At 43.0% G+C, this 19,960-nt stretch overlaps 2 protein-coding genes across 3 annotated transcripts; both read right to left on the bottom strand.

The window, feature by feature from the left end:
- Positions 1-7,779: 7,779 nt before the first annotated feature.
- LOC136464438 (uncharacterized) lies at positions 7,780-10,235 on the bottom strand. 2 transcript variants are annotated; one of them, XM_066463390.1, is made up of 6 exons: positions 9,993-10,235; positions 9,803-9,886; positions 9,017-9,235; positions 8,816-8,912; positions 8,426-8,488; positions 7,780-8,219 (listed from the first exon to the last, which is right to left on the bottom strand). In XM_066463390.1, the coding sequence occupies exons 1-6, from the start codon at positions 10,191-10,193 to the stop codon at positions 8,026-8,028; spliced, it is 858 nt and encodes a 285-aa protein (XP_066319487.1). In that variant the 5' UTR covers positions 10,194-10,235; the 3' UTR covers positions 7,780-8,025. The 2 variants fall into 2 exon arrangements, with proteins under 2 accessions (XP_066319487.1, XP_066319486.1); XM_066463389.1 differs by having other exon boundaries at positions 7,783-8,219; positions 9,803-9,898.
- A 1,071-nt stretch (positions 10,236-11,306) lies between these two features.
- On the bottom strand, positions 11,307-15,130 carry LOC136466128 (uncharacterized). The gene is made up of 7 exons (XM_066464590.1): positions 15,121-15,130; positions 14,284-14,403; positions 13,822-13,961; positions 12,946-13,732; positions 12,677-12,831; positions 11,902-12,083; positions 11,307-11,757 (listed from the first exon to the last, which is right to left on the bottom strand). Exons 1-7 carry the CDS (start codon positions 15,128-15,130, stop codon positions 11,307-11,309), a joined length of 1,845 nt encoding a protein of 614 aa, XP_066320687.1.
- Between the last annotated feature and the right edge of the window lie 4,830 nt (positions 15,131-19,960).

The raw sequence follows: 19,960 nt of genomic DNA, 5'->3' as shown, positions 1-19,960 counted from the left end.
TCACAACCGGAGGATAGTGTATGGAATGAAAGTAAACTGCATAGAACATGATAGTTTGTAGAGGCCAAAATAATGAGGTTGATCGCAATTGCGGAGGCCTGTAGCACAACTGTTCATCATAGAAGCCAAATAGAAAATACACACAGGAACAACTGCAATAACTGGGATGTAGCATTGTACATAGATACATCTGTCCTGTTCTGGGCACTGCATTTTCTTGTAGGAAGCAAAGCCCTGGAGCTAACTGGAGCAGGTTTTTCGTGAAGGACCATCAATAACAAATTCGTGGTTCGGTATCTACAATATAGGAAAAAGAATATAAGAAAAGAACACAGTTCGGCTATTTGATTTGAGGCACATAGTAAAAGCGCTGTTAACACAATTCGATGAATAGACTGTTCAGTCAATACCACCATGCACTTCTGACTCAGTGAGTGGTATAATTTGTATTGAGTTAAAAGTGAAGACAAAATAAGAATTCTGAATGCAAATGGTTTTCTGCCACTAAGAATTTTTTACCTTCGTTGTGCATGGAAGTGGCGATAGCTAAAAGAAGGAGAGTGGCATGAAAATGTGCTCATCTAAAGAACAGTAGAAGGACGAAATCCTGGCTGTTAACAGAACTGTTATAAGACACTTAGGACGTTGTTTCGTGCTCTGCCACCAGTTTAGAATTAACAAAGCTGCAGCTGCAACCACGAAGAATGTGTTCTGAAAGGAAATTGACTTCATGAAGATATTAAAGACATAAAAAAGAAGATCACAAATGGCATAACAGAATCTGTGCACCTATCATAAGGTTAAAAACACTATGAAATGTTGATCATCTGCTGGATGAGGTAAAGTCCTTGGATAATCCTTCAATATGCAGAATAAAAGGCTACTGATTTACTTGCCTTCAACCTGGATCTTACCAAAAACATATGTGAAGCATATTAAACTATTAAAGGCGAGAAACGATGAACATACCTAGGTAAACATCATTATTTCAACGATCCACATCGTAGGCCGACGTAAAAGGCAATTACCAAATATAATCACAGCATGTATAGAAAGAATTGTAACCCTGAAATTAACAAAAAAATTCAGGAAAAGGTAATAGATGAACACATATGTTACATGGAGACATAATATCACATTGACAATCAGCCTGTTCGCTGGTTGGTTTCTGGGCTGATAAGCCCGGCTGGTGTTGGTTTGTTGTGAGAGAAAAACACTGAAACCAACAAGCGAACAGTGCTGAGGTGGAGGAGAGAGAAGAGAAGTGGGCTGTAAACTTACAGCTAGCTTAGACATAAGAATCGAGAAACTTTATGAAAGAGACAAGTGAAATATGTATTAATTGCGAAGAGCTAACTACTATATGAGTGGGCTGAGAGAAAGCTGCAAAATCCTTGTAGCCGGACCGCCGGCTATATTATTAGCCTTGTTCAAAACAGTTGTCGTAGCGAAGTAAACTACCCCCTCAACTCATAAAAATGTTTAAGATGCATATTTTTTTTATAAAGCCATAAAGCCTAGGACATGATAAAATAAAACAAATATAAAGAGCTTCTGAAAAATATCTTTAAGTTTCAAGAAATTAGATTTAGCTCTATAAAAATGACAAAAATATCCAGAAAAAATAAATTTTGTTAAAACTAAATATTCTAATTAATCTTTAAATGCATTTTTTAAAACACACAAAAAAAACGAGATGTAACCGGCATGAGTGCAACATACATTAACTGAATGCATTTATGTTGTTGCATCTCGTGTTTTTCTTGTGAAACGTTTTCTAAAAATTTATTCCACAGCTATACGAATGTTTTTGTTTGTTTTCAAGATTTTTTTAAATGTTTTCCTAGAACTAAATTTAAGTTTTTGAAGCTTCTAGATACATTTTCACAAGCTCTAAGCATTCTATTTGGGTTTATGTCCTTCCAATCTAAGATTTTTTCCAAAACTTTTATAATGCTATAGTTATTTTCATGGATTGAAGCCTTATCATGTATTGATGGAATCGTTTTATTTAGAAAAAAATGACATATAACCATCTTAAAAATCACTTCTAACAATGGTAGGGAGTATTTTTAAAGGGTTTCGAGAGTTAAGGAGACTTTTCGTCTAGTTTTAGAGTTTGATAAAATCTGGACTGGAACGGTAGCTTAGAGGCAAAAGGACTCCTTTTTTTCTGCAATTCAAATATATGAAAGCCGGTGAGTGAACGTCAAAATCACACATGCTACTACCCCTACTTTTGCTACTACAATCAGTACATTGAGTAGATGTGTCTGCGATTTTTCCTCGGGTGATTGTTGGCTTTTAAAAAAAGAGTAAAGTCCGACCGATTCATTTCTAAAGTAGTCGTTAAATTTGAAAGATCTCCTCAAACTATAACATCGAATAGCATACTTTCCTTAACTCTTGAGACCAGACGAAGTACCCCCTTATCTGTAGTTTTAAAATTTAAGGGGAGAATGTTTTCTGGTTTGAAAGTTATGAGAATATGTTGTCCGATACTCCCTCCGTTCGAGGAGGTTTTTAAAATCCAGCGACAAGTTAGGTCATGTTCGCTTCTCTTATAATCTGTCTTTTTAGCTTATTTTTTCAGTCGGAACAGTATTTTTCTCTCCCAACAGATTAGTCGGAACATTGTTTCGGTTTATTTTTTCAACGAAGCAAACAGAGCCTAAAGGTGAATCCGTTTCGGTTTGTTTTTTTCAGCGAAGTGAACGGGCATAAAGGTGAATCAAACTTTAACTCTTCTAGAGTATCCCTGGGTGCTTCGTACTGTTTTTTTTTTCGTATGTTGTGTTACGGTAATACTTCTAGGTGTACTGCCTTCGTTCCCGTAGCCTTAAATTAGGCATTCACGAGAGCAACTACGTGAGCAGCCGAACAGAGGTCACCAAAGTGCAAGAGCAATATAGCATGGTTGAAGCGTGTGAACAGCGAGGGCTGCACCCGCAGTAGATGCCAACGAACATGGCATGTGCCTGCTCAGGCCCTAGTCGGTAGGAGAAACCAAGGCCCAGATGGCAAGAATTTTGGCAAAATGACACGGTAGTATTTTCGTTGTTATTTAGTAATTAGTGTCCAATCATAGTCTAATTAGGTTTAAAAGATTCGTCTCGTGAATTTTGTCTAAACTGTATAATTAGTTTTATTTTTTATTTACATTTAATGCTTTATATATGCGTCCAAAGATTCGATGTGACGAAAAATCTTAAAAAATTTAACGTTTTGGATGAAAACTAAACAGGCTAAAGAGCCGCACCGAGGCAAGGGACCGTGGTCTGCTGCTCTTGGCCTGTAGCCCGGAATTGTGTTAGCACTGTACAGGTCGGTTGGTGCGGCCTTCAATTTCCCTGTCAGGACGTGCTGCTACTCGACAGCCAAGATTTGAGGTCCCATGACCCGATGGCCGCCATTCTCTCTGTATGTGTGTAAGGATGGCCGCCATTGTCATCTCCATGTATAAAAATTAGCTTTTAGAGTTATTCTAAGTTATTTTTTATAAATTTGACTAACTTTATATAAAACAGTATCAATATTTATGATATTAAATAACTATATTATAAACATATATTTAATATTTAATCTAATGATACTAAGTTTATGTCATAGGTTATTATTTTTGCTTCAAACTTAGGATAACTAGAGAAAATATTTATTTTTGGAACAGATGTAGTAGCACCACACCATTCATGTGCCCTTCATTTTGCTTACTTCAACGACCTTTGGGAAAATGGAGCGGTATAAGTTATAAAAAAAACCATATAGGCCCTTTATGCTAAACATTTTCATCTAATTTGGGACATGGTAATAAATCATATAGTAGTACTGATAAGAGTAAATTTGCAATAACTACTGAATGTTAAAAGGCAATATCTATATTGTGACATAACAAAATAAACTAAGAGCAAAATGAAACTAGTATGATTACCTAGAAGCGAACTCCAAGGACAGATGCTTTGCGATCCAACAAATTGATGTTCTCATTTTTTTCGTTTCCCAACACCCAACAAATGCTTCTCAACAATATTTTAACATCTAAAACTCTAAAGCAAAATAAAAACCTAAAATATATTCAACGGTCTATCTAATGATACTAATTACTCCTTAGCGAGTAAGAGTGACATTTAAAATGGAAAGGAGGGAGTATATTGTAGGGCTTCTCCAGCCCCGCCTGATACACGGGGTTGAGGTGAGTTCATTTTTCACATTTTGAGGGTGATTCTGGGGTATTTTTAGAGTTTTGTGATTTTAGGGTATTCTCGGGTGTTTGTCTGATCAATCTGGGGAATCTATTTATCCAACTTCGACACAGTTGGAAAGGGATCGGTTGATGCTGGAATTTCAGTCTGCGAGGAATGGAAAACCACGGGATGATATTGAAAATGCTGGTAACGACCAAGTGAGTGAAAGTACATCTATATGACCTAAAAGGATCTATATGCACCCTTTTATACCATCTGACCACCACTTCTTTTCTTATGATCAGGACATGGACCTCTCTTTTTTTTTCTTTGGATAAGGACAAGGACCTCTTGAAGGGCTATATACGGAAAATCCAGCAGTGGAGTGAAATGATGCGGCGGAACTTCTCCAATGCTTGCAGACACGGCTTACATTAGCCATAGCTCTTTTCCATTTAACTATTCCGGTGGTCCCTGAACTTTTGCCTCAAATCAGTACGCTGTCACTGGGTTAACATATTCCCTTTTTTTTTATTATTCTTACCGTTAATGTAGCCCCACAGGAGCAGCAGGCTTGCAGCCTGAGTGGGGCTGCTTTCGCTTCAATCCGTCGTCAGATTCTGCAAGAAGCAGCAAGCCAGCAACACGCACAGGCACATGCTCCCTCTGCCAAGTACGAGTGGCCCCCCGCTGTGCATGCCAATTTCATGCACAAAGGGCGTGATTAGTTGCACAGCAAGTCTTGAGCCAGAATAGTTAGGCTGCGCAGGATCGAAGAAGTCGGGTTGAGCTCATGTAGGTGGTCGTGTTTGGTTGTCTTTGTTGTTGGTTCAGTATAAGACGGGATTGTGTTTGGTTGCATACATGTATCAGTTTTTTTTTATGTCTGACGTATGGGTCCCTACATCGTGAGTGAATCTAAGTCATCCTGCACCACGAGGGAAGGAGAAATCCAGAAAACAAAGTCGTGCGGAATGGAGAAAAACAAATATATAAAAAAATACAGACGAAAGGTATGAGCAGAGCAACCAAACACACCGTATAAATAAGATCAAACAGCTAGGCCGGTTCTGCCGACCAATCACGCCCCAAAAAAAATTGTTTGTCCGAAGCACGCGGCCGAACAGCACCTCACGTCGTCACCCGCAAAATTGGAACAGATTCCTAGGGTTTGGAACGTTTAACAAGCGGGTAAAGAAATGGTCGGATGAGTCACCCACCCGCGCATGCAAATCGTCTTGGTCCTTGTTTAGTTCTCCAAAAGTGTACTACGTAAAAAGAAGATTTTTTATCACATCAAATTTACGGTACATATATGGAGTACTAAATATAGACAAAATAAAAAACTAATTGTACAGTTTACTTTAACTTTACAAGACGAATCTTTTAAACCTAATTAATCAATGTTTGGACAATAATTTACAAATACAAACGAAATATTACAGTAGAGAATCATGCACTATGCAAAATTTACAGGTGCAAACTTTACCGAACTAAACACGCCCTCTAACGAATTCATTTGGCTTCAGCGTTGGCAAATACTACTACGGGAGTCGGCGCGAGTCATTTGTGGACAGAAAACAGTGGGACGAGATCCTCTAACTTCGGCCTCGGCGACTGCAGAGTACAGTCGGAGACGGATAACCGTCCGCTGAGGATCCAACGGCGACGTCCGTCTCTTTCCCTTTGGCCGCCGTCTCCGTCGTCGCAGATGCGCTCCGCCTCTCTCCTCGCCGTCACGGCGCTCCGGCCGACCAGCCCCCACCGTCCGCCACCCTCCCCTCGTCCCGCGGCACAAAGGCGTGGTCCTCCCGGACGCTACCGCTCGTAGCCAGAGCATCCGGTGTGTTCCTCGCCTGGGTCGTCACACGCGCAGCTGCTGCTCGTCGATCCGCATGAAGTGCTGTGCTCGGGCCGCACTCGCTGGTGAGATGCCTATTCTCCCCTCCACCGCAGGCAAGGTGGAGCCCCCTTGGCACACGAGCTCCAGATGTGGAGAGCGACCTGAGAGCCACCGGGCTTCCTGAGCTAGTTGTTCAGCGGCACCCATCTTCAGAGTGTTAGCACTTTGTGTTTGTAAGCGTTGTGTTTTGTAAGCACTACATCCACAGCTTGTAAGCATTGTGTTCTAGCAATTGTGGAATAAGCTGTAAGCACTACATCCACACCCATGCTTCCTGAGCTTGTAAGCGTTGTGTTTTGTAAGCACTACATTCATATGTTAGGAATTTGTGCAGGAAATTGGACAGGAAGCAAGGGTTCTAGCAATTGTGGAATAAGTTGTGCTCCTTGTTTAGAATGCATCAGCATGTATGTGTGCTTCGTTGGTGATATATGTTCAGCTTCAGCACTATAATTTGCATGTTCAGGTCTACTTTCTTAGAAATATTGCCATATGTTCAGAACTCAGAATATATTACTGATTTTTGCAACCTGATGATCTTTCTGGTTGACTAATTTCTAGTAAAAGAGTTCACATGTCACATGGACTTGATATTGGCTCTGCAGCATCTGAACTTTCAAAAAATGCAATGCCTTCTCTTTATTCTAGTAATACCATTACAATCCAGAACAATTTTCATCACAATTCGAATACGTACAATTGGCTCTGATTTGGCTACCACTTGTCCTTTCCTATCTAATTTCCTGCACAGTTGCTAGCAGCTGCACAATTCACAGAACACATTGTAAGCACAAATTACAGCACTGAATTCTTCAATCCAAGGTCCAACCACCTCATGCTTCCAGCCCGCATGACCACCTTCTGGACCCGGCTGCAGCAGTTGCGACGGCGACGAGCCAGACCAGCGCTGGAGGCGAACATTGCGGTCCTGATGCTCCTCCCCTGCCCCTGCCCGCCGCCGCCCCGTCGTGCTGGACCTGTGCGAACTCGAGGAGGCAGTGGAATAGCAGCTGCTCGAGCGCGGCGTCCGCTCCGAGCAAGGCGGCGGAGCTCGCGTCGCTCGAGCGGACGCCGTGACGGCGAGGAGAGAGGCGGAGCACATCTGCGACGACGAAGACGGCGGCCGGAGGGAAAGAGACGGACGTCGCTGTTATTGGCGTGGTGGGCTGCGATGGGCCACTCGAATTGGCCTGCTATAGACTTTGGTGGGTCAGCCTCCGTTGGATCCTCAGCGGACGGTGATCCGTCTCCGACTGTACTCTGCAGTCGCTGAGGTCGAAGTTAGAGGGTCTCGTTCCGACTGCGGCGGGGGCTTTCGCAGAAACGGGAGAGGGACCCCGTGACCAGGCCCAGCCCTCCTGCGGAAGCAAAGCGCATTGATTGGAACCTGTGGCGCCAGCAAACGGAGACAATACAGCCCACCAATGAATACAGACTCCGTTGGGCCCATAGCTTCCGCAGCACCATTCCTTTTCAAGTCTCAAGATCAACAAAACAAGAGCAAGACCGCACTTGCTGCTGGGCCGCTGCCAATGCCATTCGTCATTTTTTTTACAACTGTGCCTTTCGTCATTGAACCTCTTTACGTCCTTCCGTGTTGACAGAGATAAAGATTTGGCGAAAAAGAATCCGTTCAACAGCTTCTTCAACTAAATCCATAAATATTACCACCCTCTATCTTTGATTTCTCGCTCGCCAAAGATATAGAACAGAGATGTCTCACCAAAGTGCCAAACAACAAAGAGAGAACTTGGAGGGTGAAGAGATAGCAAGAACGATTTTTAATACTCTAAATGAGGATTTAAAGAGTGGTTCAAGAAGGACCGTGGGAGTCTGGGAGATGCTCTCATGAAACAAACTTTTACTTACCACAAACCGCTTTACTGATGGAAGATACAGGAGGACATCATTTACAAAGGTTTCAAAAGATGGTGGAAAACTTCACTTGCAGGCTACGCCATAAACATGAGGGCTAATGATGTAGGCATTTGACAGTCGGACACTGTCCAGGCTCAGGCTCGAGAACCCAACATCTCTGATGCTTTGTCCGGTTTTCCTGGTGAGATGGCATCCGTCAGCTACAAATTGCTGCACAGGATCAAGCGCGCCTTGAACAAAGTGGAGCAGCGTACCATCTGTGTCACGGACAAAAGCAGCAATCAGTAACGTGCAGTAATACAAATGTAGTAGAAAAAAACGAAATATCAACCACCAGTTATGTTAACACTTTGACGGTGCTTCTATGCTCTTGGAAAAGCTAATTAAATACCACAAATATTGAAAAAGCGCTATTAGTAGCAGAGTGCTAAGAGTAGCTGTTTTGCTGGTTAATCTGGAGTACCTGGTGCGGCAACATGTTCAATGAACACATAGAGACCATCGGGCTTTAAGACTCGCTTTATTTCTGCACAGAACCATGGCTTTTAGTTGTTAAAGGTACAAAATGGTAGGCATGATAGCATTCTGTTGCAAACAAATGGTGCAATGAAACAGAAGCATGCAGATAGAAATGGAAGAATTGACTGAAGTTAATACTACTACAAAGAATCATGTATCAAGTGTATGTTAAGTTTGTAGAAAATAGCTACAACGAGGAATAATGTATTGCATTTTATCTGTATTTCCATATTGCCAAAACCAAAGTGAGACCTCTACATGTTGTGATTCGAATAGAGTGTCACAAAAAAGGAAATAGCCATCATTGTCCTAGCTAATGAAGTATAATTATTACCTCTCAGTGCCATGTCGATGTTATTTACAGAGCACAATACCAGTGTGCCGATCACCGCATCCATGGAATTGTCTTCTGCTGGCAAGGCTTCAGCAACCTAAATAGAATTGCACATCAAATGCAGTTGTTATATTTAACGGGAAAGCAGAGTTTAAGAATGTGAAAATGGACAACATCACCAAAAATGGACAACAATAATACCCCTCTTCTGAATGTGAAGCTTGATGACGGGAGTCCAGCAGACACAGCAGCTGTCCTTGCATAATTCTCCATGTGCTTGTTAGGATCTACTCCAATTACATTAACCCCATCTTCACTTGCATAGTATTTGAAGTTAGGCCCTGTCCCAACACCAAGCTCCAGAATGTTCTTTCCTGCAGGCGACAGTTGAGAAAAGAGCTTTGCTTTGTATCCTGCAATCTGCAATCTTCACCAAGCGAGACGTTTAGCCTGATTATGACTATGACATGGTTATTTAGTACCGATGCACAATGCACTTTTGTTCTTTGAAATAGCAAACACTAGAGACACTTTTGGCGGGCTTTAAGAAGTTTAAACAACAGCAGCACGAGTGCACGAGTGCACAAGTGTCAATTTCACTTCTTCTTTTTAACAGATAGTAAATATGAGATCATTATTCCCGTAGTCATAATCAAACATTGGCAATTTGGCATTAACATGCATTGGAAGAAATGTTCCATGGTAAGTTGTTATATTATCAGACTGAAACCCAGATACAGAAATAAGTAGCTAACATGTAAACAGAGATGTGGCAGATAAGCAGTGGTATTATGTGCAGTCTGCACTAAACCCAGTGATGCTTCCAACTGCTAATCCTAATCTCCTAAGAGCTGGTAGGGATGCTCTTTGCAAACCTATTCTCATTGTCACAAGACTAACTGGTTAGCTTTGAGTACATGATTCATTTATTTTGATTCAGTAGGTAACTGGAAAAGTAGAATCATAACTAGAGACAAAACTGCATACCTCTGCTTCGTATGACTTCATCCCCTGATCCATGGCCGAGGCATAGAACTCCTCATACCAGTCCGGCCTCGACGGGTGCACTCGCTGAAGCATCACCTGCCCATCCAAGTAAACCAAAAGTGGTTATGACGCGCAGGCACTAGGCCGACTAGACGTAGAGAACTTAAACGAGGGGCCATAAGGAGCTCACATCGGGGTCGATGGGCGGAGCGGCCGGAGAAGGAGGGGCGAGGAAGGGAAGGAGAGCCGCAGCCGAGGAGGCACCGATGATGTGCCGCCGTCCACAGCGGCACGAGAGGGCGGCGAGGGTTCGGCCGCGGCGGGGCACAGAAGTCGAATGCCGCCGCCCGCCGGCGGGGGGCATCGGTGGTGGCGCGACCTGGCAGAGCATGACGGCGTCTCGCTTCCGCTTCCGTGCCTAATCCGGAGTGCACGTTGGATCCGTAACCCAACTCTGAAAGCGTATTTCACTTTACTTCCACAGCATAGTGTTTCCTGGGTAGAGCCCAACAACCGACGACACACATGTTTGAGTAGGCTGAGCCCATTATCCTGAATATAGGCTTTAGTTCGTAGACAGCCCATCTGAAAATCAGTCGCCCAAGCTGTAAATTGGACAGCCCCACTGCTATCTCTTGCCACAATACCGATCCCAGCGGCCCAAGTTCAAATTCAAAATTAAAGAAGCCGTCTACATTCACCTTAATTCTTATGCCCAAGTTCGAAACAACTTATATACTCCGTATATGGTAGGAACCCAAAGGAGTATATTTCTGTTATCTATACTTAATAATAAAGAAGCAAAATTTCATCCTATTTTTTGGTCCATCTTTTGTTTTTGTCCGTCTCCCTCTAACTATCGGATAATGAAGAGTTTGTTCCGTTCGGATTATATATATATAATATAACCCGTGTTCAAACGAGGTAGAATAACTCTTATCTAGCATGATACGGAGTCCAATTCCAAAACATAAAAGACAATTTCTCTTTATTTTTTTGGTCCGGCCCTTCCTAACTACCTGTACTCACGATGGAAGTCTCGTAAATTCTATGGTCCCGTTCGGCTTACCCTATATCCGGTTTGTTCGACTTCTTTTTTTATGTGGAACAGTATTTTTCAATCACAACATTTTCAGCCAGAACAGTGTTTTTCAACCAATTTCAACCAAGATTCAGCAAGCCGAACAGAGCCTGTATGTATGTGTTTTCCACGTTTGTGGGAGTCCAGTTTTCGTTTGAGTACGCACGTGACGTGGTTTGCCTCTAGGCATGAGTCTAGTTTGGGTTCTGCTTTGGTCTGCGCGTGTATACGAGTTTCTACTGGCGGACCCAGGATTTTTGCATAGGGTATGCGCCGCAAAAAAAAATTCTTATACAATTCGGTAAACCATTTATAATTCGGTAAAACCATATTATAATTCGGTAAAACGACGTCAAATCTTAATATAAATTGTTCAAATGAAATACAAATACTTCGAAATATAACAATAGGAGACTTACAATATTACTTGTTTATCCGCCGCTTTCTCAATGACATGAATGTCTCCATTATATCATCTTCATTAACTTGGAAGAAAATATCCCGCTCAATAAATATGACTAGACAATCATCCAAAACAGTATCACCTATCTTATTCCTTGACTTTGTTTTCACTATAACCAATGCAGAAAATGCTCTTTCAACACTCGCAGTTGCCACTGGTAAAAGCAATATCAATTTAAAAAGCAAGTACACCATATCATACACTTTGTGCCTCTTTGTTTCAATAAGCTTAACTGAGAGATCAACAATGTTGTCTAGACCTTGGAAGCTAGCATCTTGTCGCATGTCATCAATATAATTATCAAGTTGCAATTCAAGTTTTAACAAATCATTGTTGGAGAAGTCCTTAGGATAAAATTCAGCCAATCTACGTACCTTCTGTGCATCAAAAGAAGCAAAGGAGTTGGAAGGACTGAAGGCTGACATACAAGAGAGTAGCTCCATATTGATCTCATCAAACCGATTATCAAGCTCTTAACTAATTTGATCAATGACACCAATGTATACTTCTCTTCGAAAATGATCATCATTTGTTTGGTTTCGGGCACGAGCATACCGTGCTGATTTTCCATAAGGCACATAAGCACCATCCATAGCAGAAACTTCAACACCATGTTTAATACAAAAAGAAGTGACCTTCTGAAGAAAATTATCCCAACCATTAGAACTCAACTCCTGCATTTTGCTCTTTGCCACATTAACAAGTGAGATTGCATTAAGAATATCTTGATCCCTTCTCTGCAAGCACTCAGATAACTCATTTGTATATCCAAGAATAACATACATTAAGTGCACAAAGAAAATAAACTCAAAGGTTTCAAATGCTCCAAGCACAAAATGTATCTTTGTCCAATCTTCCTTATATGCATTATCAGCACCAAGTTCAATGAGCACATCATGAATTGAGGAATATATAGTGATGATGCTACATATAGTTTTATAATGAGAGCCCCACCGAGTGTTACCAGGCCTAGGCAAACTCATCTCTTGATTTAATCCACTCCCTGATTCAAGCTCACCACACTCTAGTGCTTTCTTGACATTCTCAAGCCTAGCATTTCGAAGCATATCATGACGCTTGCAAGAAACCCCAACAATGTTCAACAAGATAGATACTTGATCAAAAAAAGTCTTGCAGTCAGTATTTCTTTAGGCAACAGCAACAAGAACTAGTTGGAGTTGATATGCAAAGCAATGAATATAATAAGCGGAAGGTGATTCTTGCATGATTAAAGTTTTGAGCCCTTTAATATCTCCTTTCATATTGCTAGAATGCTAGCCCCATCATAACCTTGACCTCTAATCTGTTGCATACTCAATCCATTACTAACAAGTAAAACTTCAATTGCTTTCTTAAGTGACAAAGAGATAGTATCATCTAAATGAACAACTCCAATAAAGTGCTCACATGGCCTTCCAAGTTTATCAACGTAACGCAAGCAAAGAGCTAGTTGTTCTTTATGTGATATATCACTAGACTCATCAGCTAAAATTGCATAAGGCTCATCACCAAATTCCTCAATTATTTTCTTTCTAGTTTCTATGGCACAACAGTGAATAATTTGCTTTTGTATCTTTGGGCTAGTCAAAGTGCAATTACCTGGTGCATTGTTCAAGACATATTTGTTCACTTCTTCACTATTTCCTGCAAGAAACTTTAAAAGTTCAATGAAGTTGCCTCTGTTGCTAGACTCTTCACTTTCATCATGTCCACGGAATGCCAATCCTTGATGCAAAAGAAACTTGATACATCTAAGTGAATATGTCAATCTTTTCTTGTAAAGACGAAGCTCCTCCTCACTCCACTTGTCAATGTTATAATCAATTGCTACCTTGGGATTCATAAAACCAATGTACCTCTCTTGAGCTGCTTTATGTGCCCTAGAACCAGAATGTTTGAGAAGTGTTGTGTTTCCTATATTCCAATTATTCCATCCATCAACAATAAAAGTTTTTGACCCACTGCCCTTCTTGAACAAGTAGCATATGAAGCAAAATGCAGAATCCTTCTTGACACTATATTCAAGCCACTCATAATTATACAACCATTGTATACTGAATCGACGAGGTACGCCTCCAATGTTTCGGTATGGAAAATCATGTATATAAGGTTTGCAAGCACCTTTAGTAATATATGCTCTACGGATTGCATCTTGATCATTAACAGGATAATCTTCAATGGACAGCCTTTCACCTGGATCATATGGTAGGCGATTGATGTCATACGCCGACGACTTTGATGCGGGCGGTGGCGGTGATGCTAGCGGGAGCGAGGGCAAATGATCTGCAATTTCTTCAACTTGTACTCTATCTTCTTCTTGATTCTGCTCTTCCACAATATTTTTATTCGGAGGTGGGTCAATAGCAGCCGCCTTCTTTGCTGCTTTCTGAAAAAGGGATCGAATGTCTCCGTTTCTTTTCATAATTCAAGACTCAAGAGTTCTGGAAAAAACACTCGCCAATTAGCAAAACTAACGATCGGAAGAAACCTGAAACTGAGGAAGGACGGAGATGGACGGAGAGTATGACCTGAGGAACTGAGGAAGGACTGGCGATCAGTCTTGCAGGCGATGGCGGCAGTCCAGGGCTCCAGGCCAGGCGACGGGCGATGATTACCTAGTGCGAATCATAAAAAATGGGGCCTTATAGAGCAATACAAATAACTAAAGTACATTATATAAAGCCTGTTTTCTCACAATATCAAGAACCACAGACAGGCATTGATGGTAAAATATTAAATGCTGAATCTAAACATTACCGATATCTGAATCTGAACCTTACCGGTATTCTTTAAAATCATCATATTTTCTAATTCTACAAGACATCAGATAAAAATAGAGTACCTTGTTTCGTGAATAAAAACCCAACAAAACAAATAAAAAAGACAAAAACATATGACAGATGTTACTAATTAGCTAAGAAAGTAAAAGGCATGTACCTGGGAGGCTGGGATCAGAGATCGCCGAGTTGCTGGCTTGCTGCTCCTGCGGTCTGCGAGAAGAACAGGCGGCGGCGGTGGCGGCGTCAGTTCGGCTTCCACCCTTTGTCCCTTCGACTCCTACACTCTCGGTCAAAATGCGACGCAGAAACTCGCGTAACACGTAAAGCTACCAGGCCAGCAGGCTGCAGCAGGAAAAAACGAAAACCAAAAGGCCCATACAACCATACTAGCCTGTTGAAGCCCAATCGGAGGGCCCCTAAAATTTGGCTGGCTTTGATGGCGTGAGAAGACGTTTTCCGGTGGTGGCCGATCGGATTGCAAGGCCAACATGATGTACGGTTGACGGATGGCCCACAGGGTGGTCGGTGGACCACCCACTAGGTCCGCCAACAGGTGACCCATAAATACAAAATGGGTATCGATAGTACTGTATCGGACTATCTATACATGATACCTATTTTGAGTGTTAGAAGAGACACAACCTAAATTTGAGTATCCTTTCTCCTCGAGACCTATTTATAAAAAGAGTTCTCTTTTAGGTCTTGCTGTTGGAGAAGATAAAAATATGTATTGAAATATTTGCCCGTAGTACTACCCAATCATGATATGTGCCTTGTATTTTGGGTTTTCATTGTTGAGGAGGTAACATGCGTGGAGTCCTAGATGAGGTGGAACACGTGTTTCATTGGGAAAACAAAATGGATGCTTGTTTGGTTGGGAAAATTATAAATAAAACATGTAATATAGTTGAAGCTTGGCGTTCGGATTGAAGAAGGCATGAACACATGCATCCATATCGTCACGAAAAAAAAAAGATGGAAGTGGTATGCGTACGCGCGCCCATGGGTACACGTTCCTGATTGATACTGCATGGAACGTCTTGATATCTGATCCCGCCTGCTCCAAGCAAATTGGCTCCCGGAAACACGCGACGCTCGTAGCTCAACAATTTCCGACGAAAAGGACGCCAATCACACGCCATACCTCCAGGCGGGCCCGTTTAGTTCTCAAAAATTTTCACCCCAAAATGTTACATCGAATCTTGCGGCATATGCATGGAGTACTAAATATAGACAAAAAAAAAACTAATTGCACAGTTGAGTGAGAAATCGCGAGACGAAACTTTCGAACCTAATTAGTCCATAATTAGACACTAATTGTCAAATACAAACGAACGTGCTACAGTAGCCAAAACCAAAAAATTCCGTCATCTAAACGCGGCCAGTGAAGGAACTCCATGCGAAGCACCTGCGCGCCCACACATACTCCTCGCACACCCACGTCGGCGTATAGTAGTAGAGAGGAAGATAGACGGGTATAAGGCCAGTCTCAATGGGATTTCATGGGGGGTTTATGCACAATTAATAAGGTGCCACGTCAGTTTTTTTTTGCATGAAACTGGGAGGAGAGAGAAGGGATTCGTTTCATGGCCACGAAACTTATCCGCACGGTTTCCAAAACTTTGGAAACGCCGTGAAACCTACACTGAGGCCCTTCCTTCGTTTCATTGCGACTTTTCTTCTCCGGGACCGTGCGTTCTTCGTCGCGACTCCGCAGGGCGCGGTCGTTGGACCGTCGCGGGCGAGGCCGCCCGACGCGCTCGCTCGTCCGCCGGTCGCGGGAGATCCGCCGGCGCGGGCGGGAGCTCCGCAGGGCGCGGCCGCCGGACCGCCACGGGCGAGGTCGCCGGCCGCGGGCGCTCGTCTGCCAGTCGTGGGAGATCCGCCGGCGCCGTTCGTCGTGAGCCGTCCGTCGCGAGCTGCCCCGTCGCGACTCCGCCCGCCACACGTCCTCTACCAGTCGCAGTCGCTGCCGGTTGTGGGCGCCACGAGCGTGAGGGCTCCGCCCGCCCGCCGCCATGCTCGGCCTCCACTCCATGCTCGGCCTCCAGGCGGTGACGAGAAGGATGCGGGGAAGAGAGGGATGATAGGGATAGGTGAGACCCATGAATAGTAAAATAAGAGACGAAACCGTGCCATGAAACTTTGCACTGTGGGAGAGACCCGTTTCATATCAAAGTTTCACGTGTTGAAAACTGGAGGTGAAACTCTCTATAGAGACTGGCCTAACATGCCAGTGGACGTTAATAGGTACAACTTCTTCCTGGCCATCTCCGAGAGGATGGGACCGGTTGATGGAGTTGGACCTAACAGCGAGGTTAATAATACGACTGGCTCTATAAATTTTTATAGCCTACTTCTCAATTCATTCATATAATAGTTACATCTCCACTATTAATATATGGCCCACTTGTCTCTTTTACAAAGTTTTTTTTTATTCTTGTGTCAAGCTGAGTGTAAGCTTATAGTCTGTTTCTCTTCTCTTTTCTTCTATCTCTTCTCTATCTCAGCATTAAGCCTGTTTGCAGCCCTTTAACTCTGGTGGACAAGTATTTTTTCACGCGGCAACATAGCGAACACGACGAATATCAACTAGGAGTGGACGATCACATTTATCGAGGGATGGACGATCTGAGCAACTTTTTCTTGGGGATGATGCAAATCGCACTGATGGCACTCGGACCTCTCGGCTATCGCAACCACCGTGGGAGCTAGCCAAGCGGTGGCAAGCTATGGGCATCGGATTTGCAAATGAAACACGTGGCACCAGTGCGTTGGCTGCCAACGTATTCCTCCGTTTCTTCATGCTAAGTTGGCTCAAGTCTTCGAGACCCGTTGCAACGCACCAACAATTTTACTAGTTATTATAAAAAAAAATATTTCTTTGTGGTCCAGCACAGCCTTGGATCCTCTCTCTCCAACAATCACTTGTGACCAGTTGTCACTATGCTCTCTCTCAAAAAAAAAGTTACCACTATGCTACAAAATATCTTATCCGTGTTTATTTGCTTCTACTCGTGCCGGTAGTATTTGAACTCATGGATATCTACGAGTATATTTGCTGGCTGCTCCAACACGAGTCAACATAGAGTCGGACAGTTTCCTAAAAAAAACATAGAGTCGGACAGAAATTCATATTCTTGACCCCAAAAGAATTAGTATTTTTTTAATCAATATCTCTTGAAGCCAAACAACAATGTTAAATATTGAGAAATCCGTGTTTTGGGCGGTCGCAGCATGCGAATTTTACCTCTCCGCGCCTTCCCCCTCCTCAGCTTGCTCCGGCTGCCCCCCCCTCCCCCCCTTCCCCCTAAGCCCGCCCGCTCTGTGGTAGAACCGTCTAATCTAATGCCTCCTATGAGTACTTGTCTTTCATTGGACATTAAGTATCCAAAAGATGATACTAAACTATGCAGTTCCGTCGAGCACACCTCATAGAAGAAAAAAAATCCATATTTTTCAACAAGATCATAAATAGGAGAATAAAACTTACAACATTTTAGCTATTTCTTACATCACTTTCCATACAACATCAGAGTATAATATTAATTGTTTATAACAACAGAATATAATCATGTTATCAGAGTTTCAGCGGAAATAAAATCATTTAATGACAAGTTAAACATTAACATGATGATCCGTTATATACATCATAACTGATTATAAGTTTTTTCATTGTAAAATATTTTGGGTGGAAGTTTCAAATAAACTCTATGTCCGCAACGTTAAGGAAATCCTCGCTGAGCCCACCAGGAGGTTTCCACACACAAAGTGTCAGCTCCACATGTTTCTGTCACCTGCAACAGGGTAGAACAAACCCTGAGTACTCAATTGTACTCCACAAGGTTTACCCGTCAGGAGGAAAAAAAATACTCCAAGGATATACAAGGCTATCTAGCTTGTGGGTTATTGCATCTACAGGAAGCATTACTAAACATGCATCCTTATATTCAATTTTATTAGCAGTCACTATTAGTTCATTAACTAACCAGTCTATGTAAGCACATGTGCTACTTTCAAGCAGGTGGTAAGCAATCAGAACTATTTTACCATCTTTCATATTCCAGTTCTTACTACGATAATAGATCGTAGCCAAGTCGTACCGTATCATATGATGATTCGTGAACCAATGTATCCCAGTTGAGTACCTCGAAACACACGCCCCGCTTGTACCCCAGTGAAAGATCGAGATGGAGGACTAGAGGGGGGGTGAATAGTCATTTCTAAAAATAATCGTGTCGGTTAACCGAAACAAGTGCGTAATTAAAACTATTGGTCTAGCCAAGACTACACCCCTCTATTTATGTTCTCTAGCACCTTCCAAAGATACTAATTAAGTAACAAAGGTGTCGGGCTAGCTAGAGCTCACCTAACCAATTTTAGAAGCAAGGTCACACAAACCTATGCCACTAGTACTTCAAGCAACAAGGGAGCTCCTACACAAGCTAGTAAGCAAAAGCACAAAGCCACCTAAGCTCACTAGCAATGCTCAATAACAAGACAACCAATGCCAAATTAGATAGCACAATTACTTAGCTATACAAACTAAGTAATGTGACTAACAAGGTTATATAAACCAAATTAGCCACGCAAGGGAGCTACTTCTATGCTACACAAGCAAAAAGGTAACTAGTAAGCTACAAGCTAACTAATTACAAGAGCAACTACACAAGTACAATGTATATGAAATATAAATACAAGCTTATAAAAAGAGATTGCAAACCAACGGGAAGAACAAGGTTGACATGGTGATTTTTCTTCCGAGGTTCACGTGCTTGCCAACACGCTAGTCCCTGTTGTATCGATCGCTCACTTGGTGGTTTGGCGGCTAATTGGCATCACCAACCAAGCCCGCACATCGGGCACCGCAAGAACCTACCCCAAAAGTGAGGGTAGCTCAATGACACGCTCAACTAGAGTTGCTCTTCGCGGCTCCCGCGGGACGAGCACAATGCCCCTCACAAAGCTCTTCTTTGGAGCACCGCACAAGCTTCTTGCGGGCTTCGACGGAGACCACCACCAAGCCATCTAGGAGGTGGCAACCTCCAAGAGTAACAAGCACCACTGGCTTGCAACTCAATCACCTAGTGCAACTCGATGCAACCTCATGATGTAATCGCACTAGAATTGCTTTCTCACATAATCGGATGATCACTATCAAGCATATGTGAGATGAAGGACTCCCAAGCACTCACAAGCATGGACACAAAGTCCCCCGAGGTGCTCAGCACCAGCCATGGCTGAGGCCACCTTCTATTTATAGCCCCACGGGCTAAACTAGCCGTTACTCCTTCACTGGGCAAAACTCAGGACGACCGAACGCTCCGGTCGTATCGACCGGACATAGGACCTCAGCGTCCGGTCAATGGATGCTCGTCGCGTGTCGCCTCCATTCAACCTCACTCACTTCATCTCAACAGTCAAGTAATTATTGGATGCAGCTGCACAAACTGACCGGGCGCAGCAACCCCAGCGTCCGATCGTTTCCAGTAAGGTACCAGTCGTGACCGGACACGTCCGGTCGGTCACGATCGAATGCAGCGTCAGTGTCCGGTCCTTCTCCAACTTTTCTGTGTCACCTACGTCACCGTACGTCAGCCTGACCGAATGCACCCTACCAGCATTCGGTCACTTTTAGCGCCAACGTCTAGTCGAAGACCGATGCCTATGCGCGCTCTGCTGCCACTGATCGGACGCAGGACCCCAGCGTCTGGTCACTGTGTGACCAACGTCCGGTGCACTCTGTGAGACCCTATCTTTTTTATATAGGGCGTCGGTGGAGTTTTGAACCCTTCTCACCTCCGTTCCATCGCCGAGTTGATCCATATCAACTC

Source organism: Miscanthus floridulus, chromosome 7 (genome assembly GCF_019320115.1).
Source record: "Miscanthus floridulus cultivar M001 chromosome 7, ASM1932011v1, whole genome shotgun sequence".
Classification (NCBI taxonomy): Eukaryota; Viridiplantae; Streptophyta; class Magnoliopsida; order Poales; family Poaceae; genus Miscanthus; species Miscanthus floridulus.
The sequence above is the reverse complement of the archived record's forward strand: the minus strand, read 5'-3'. Positions and strand labels throughout refer to the sequence as shown.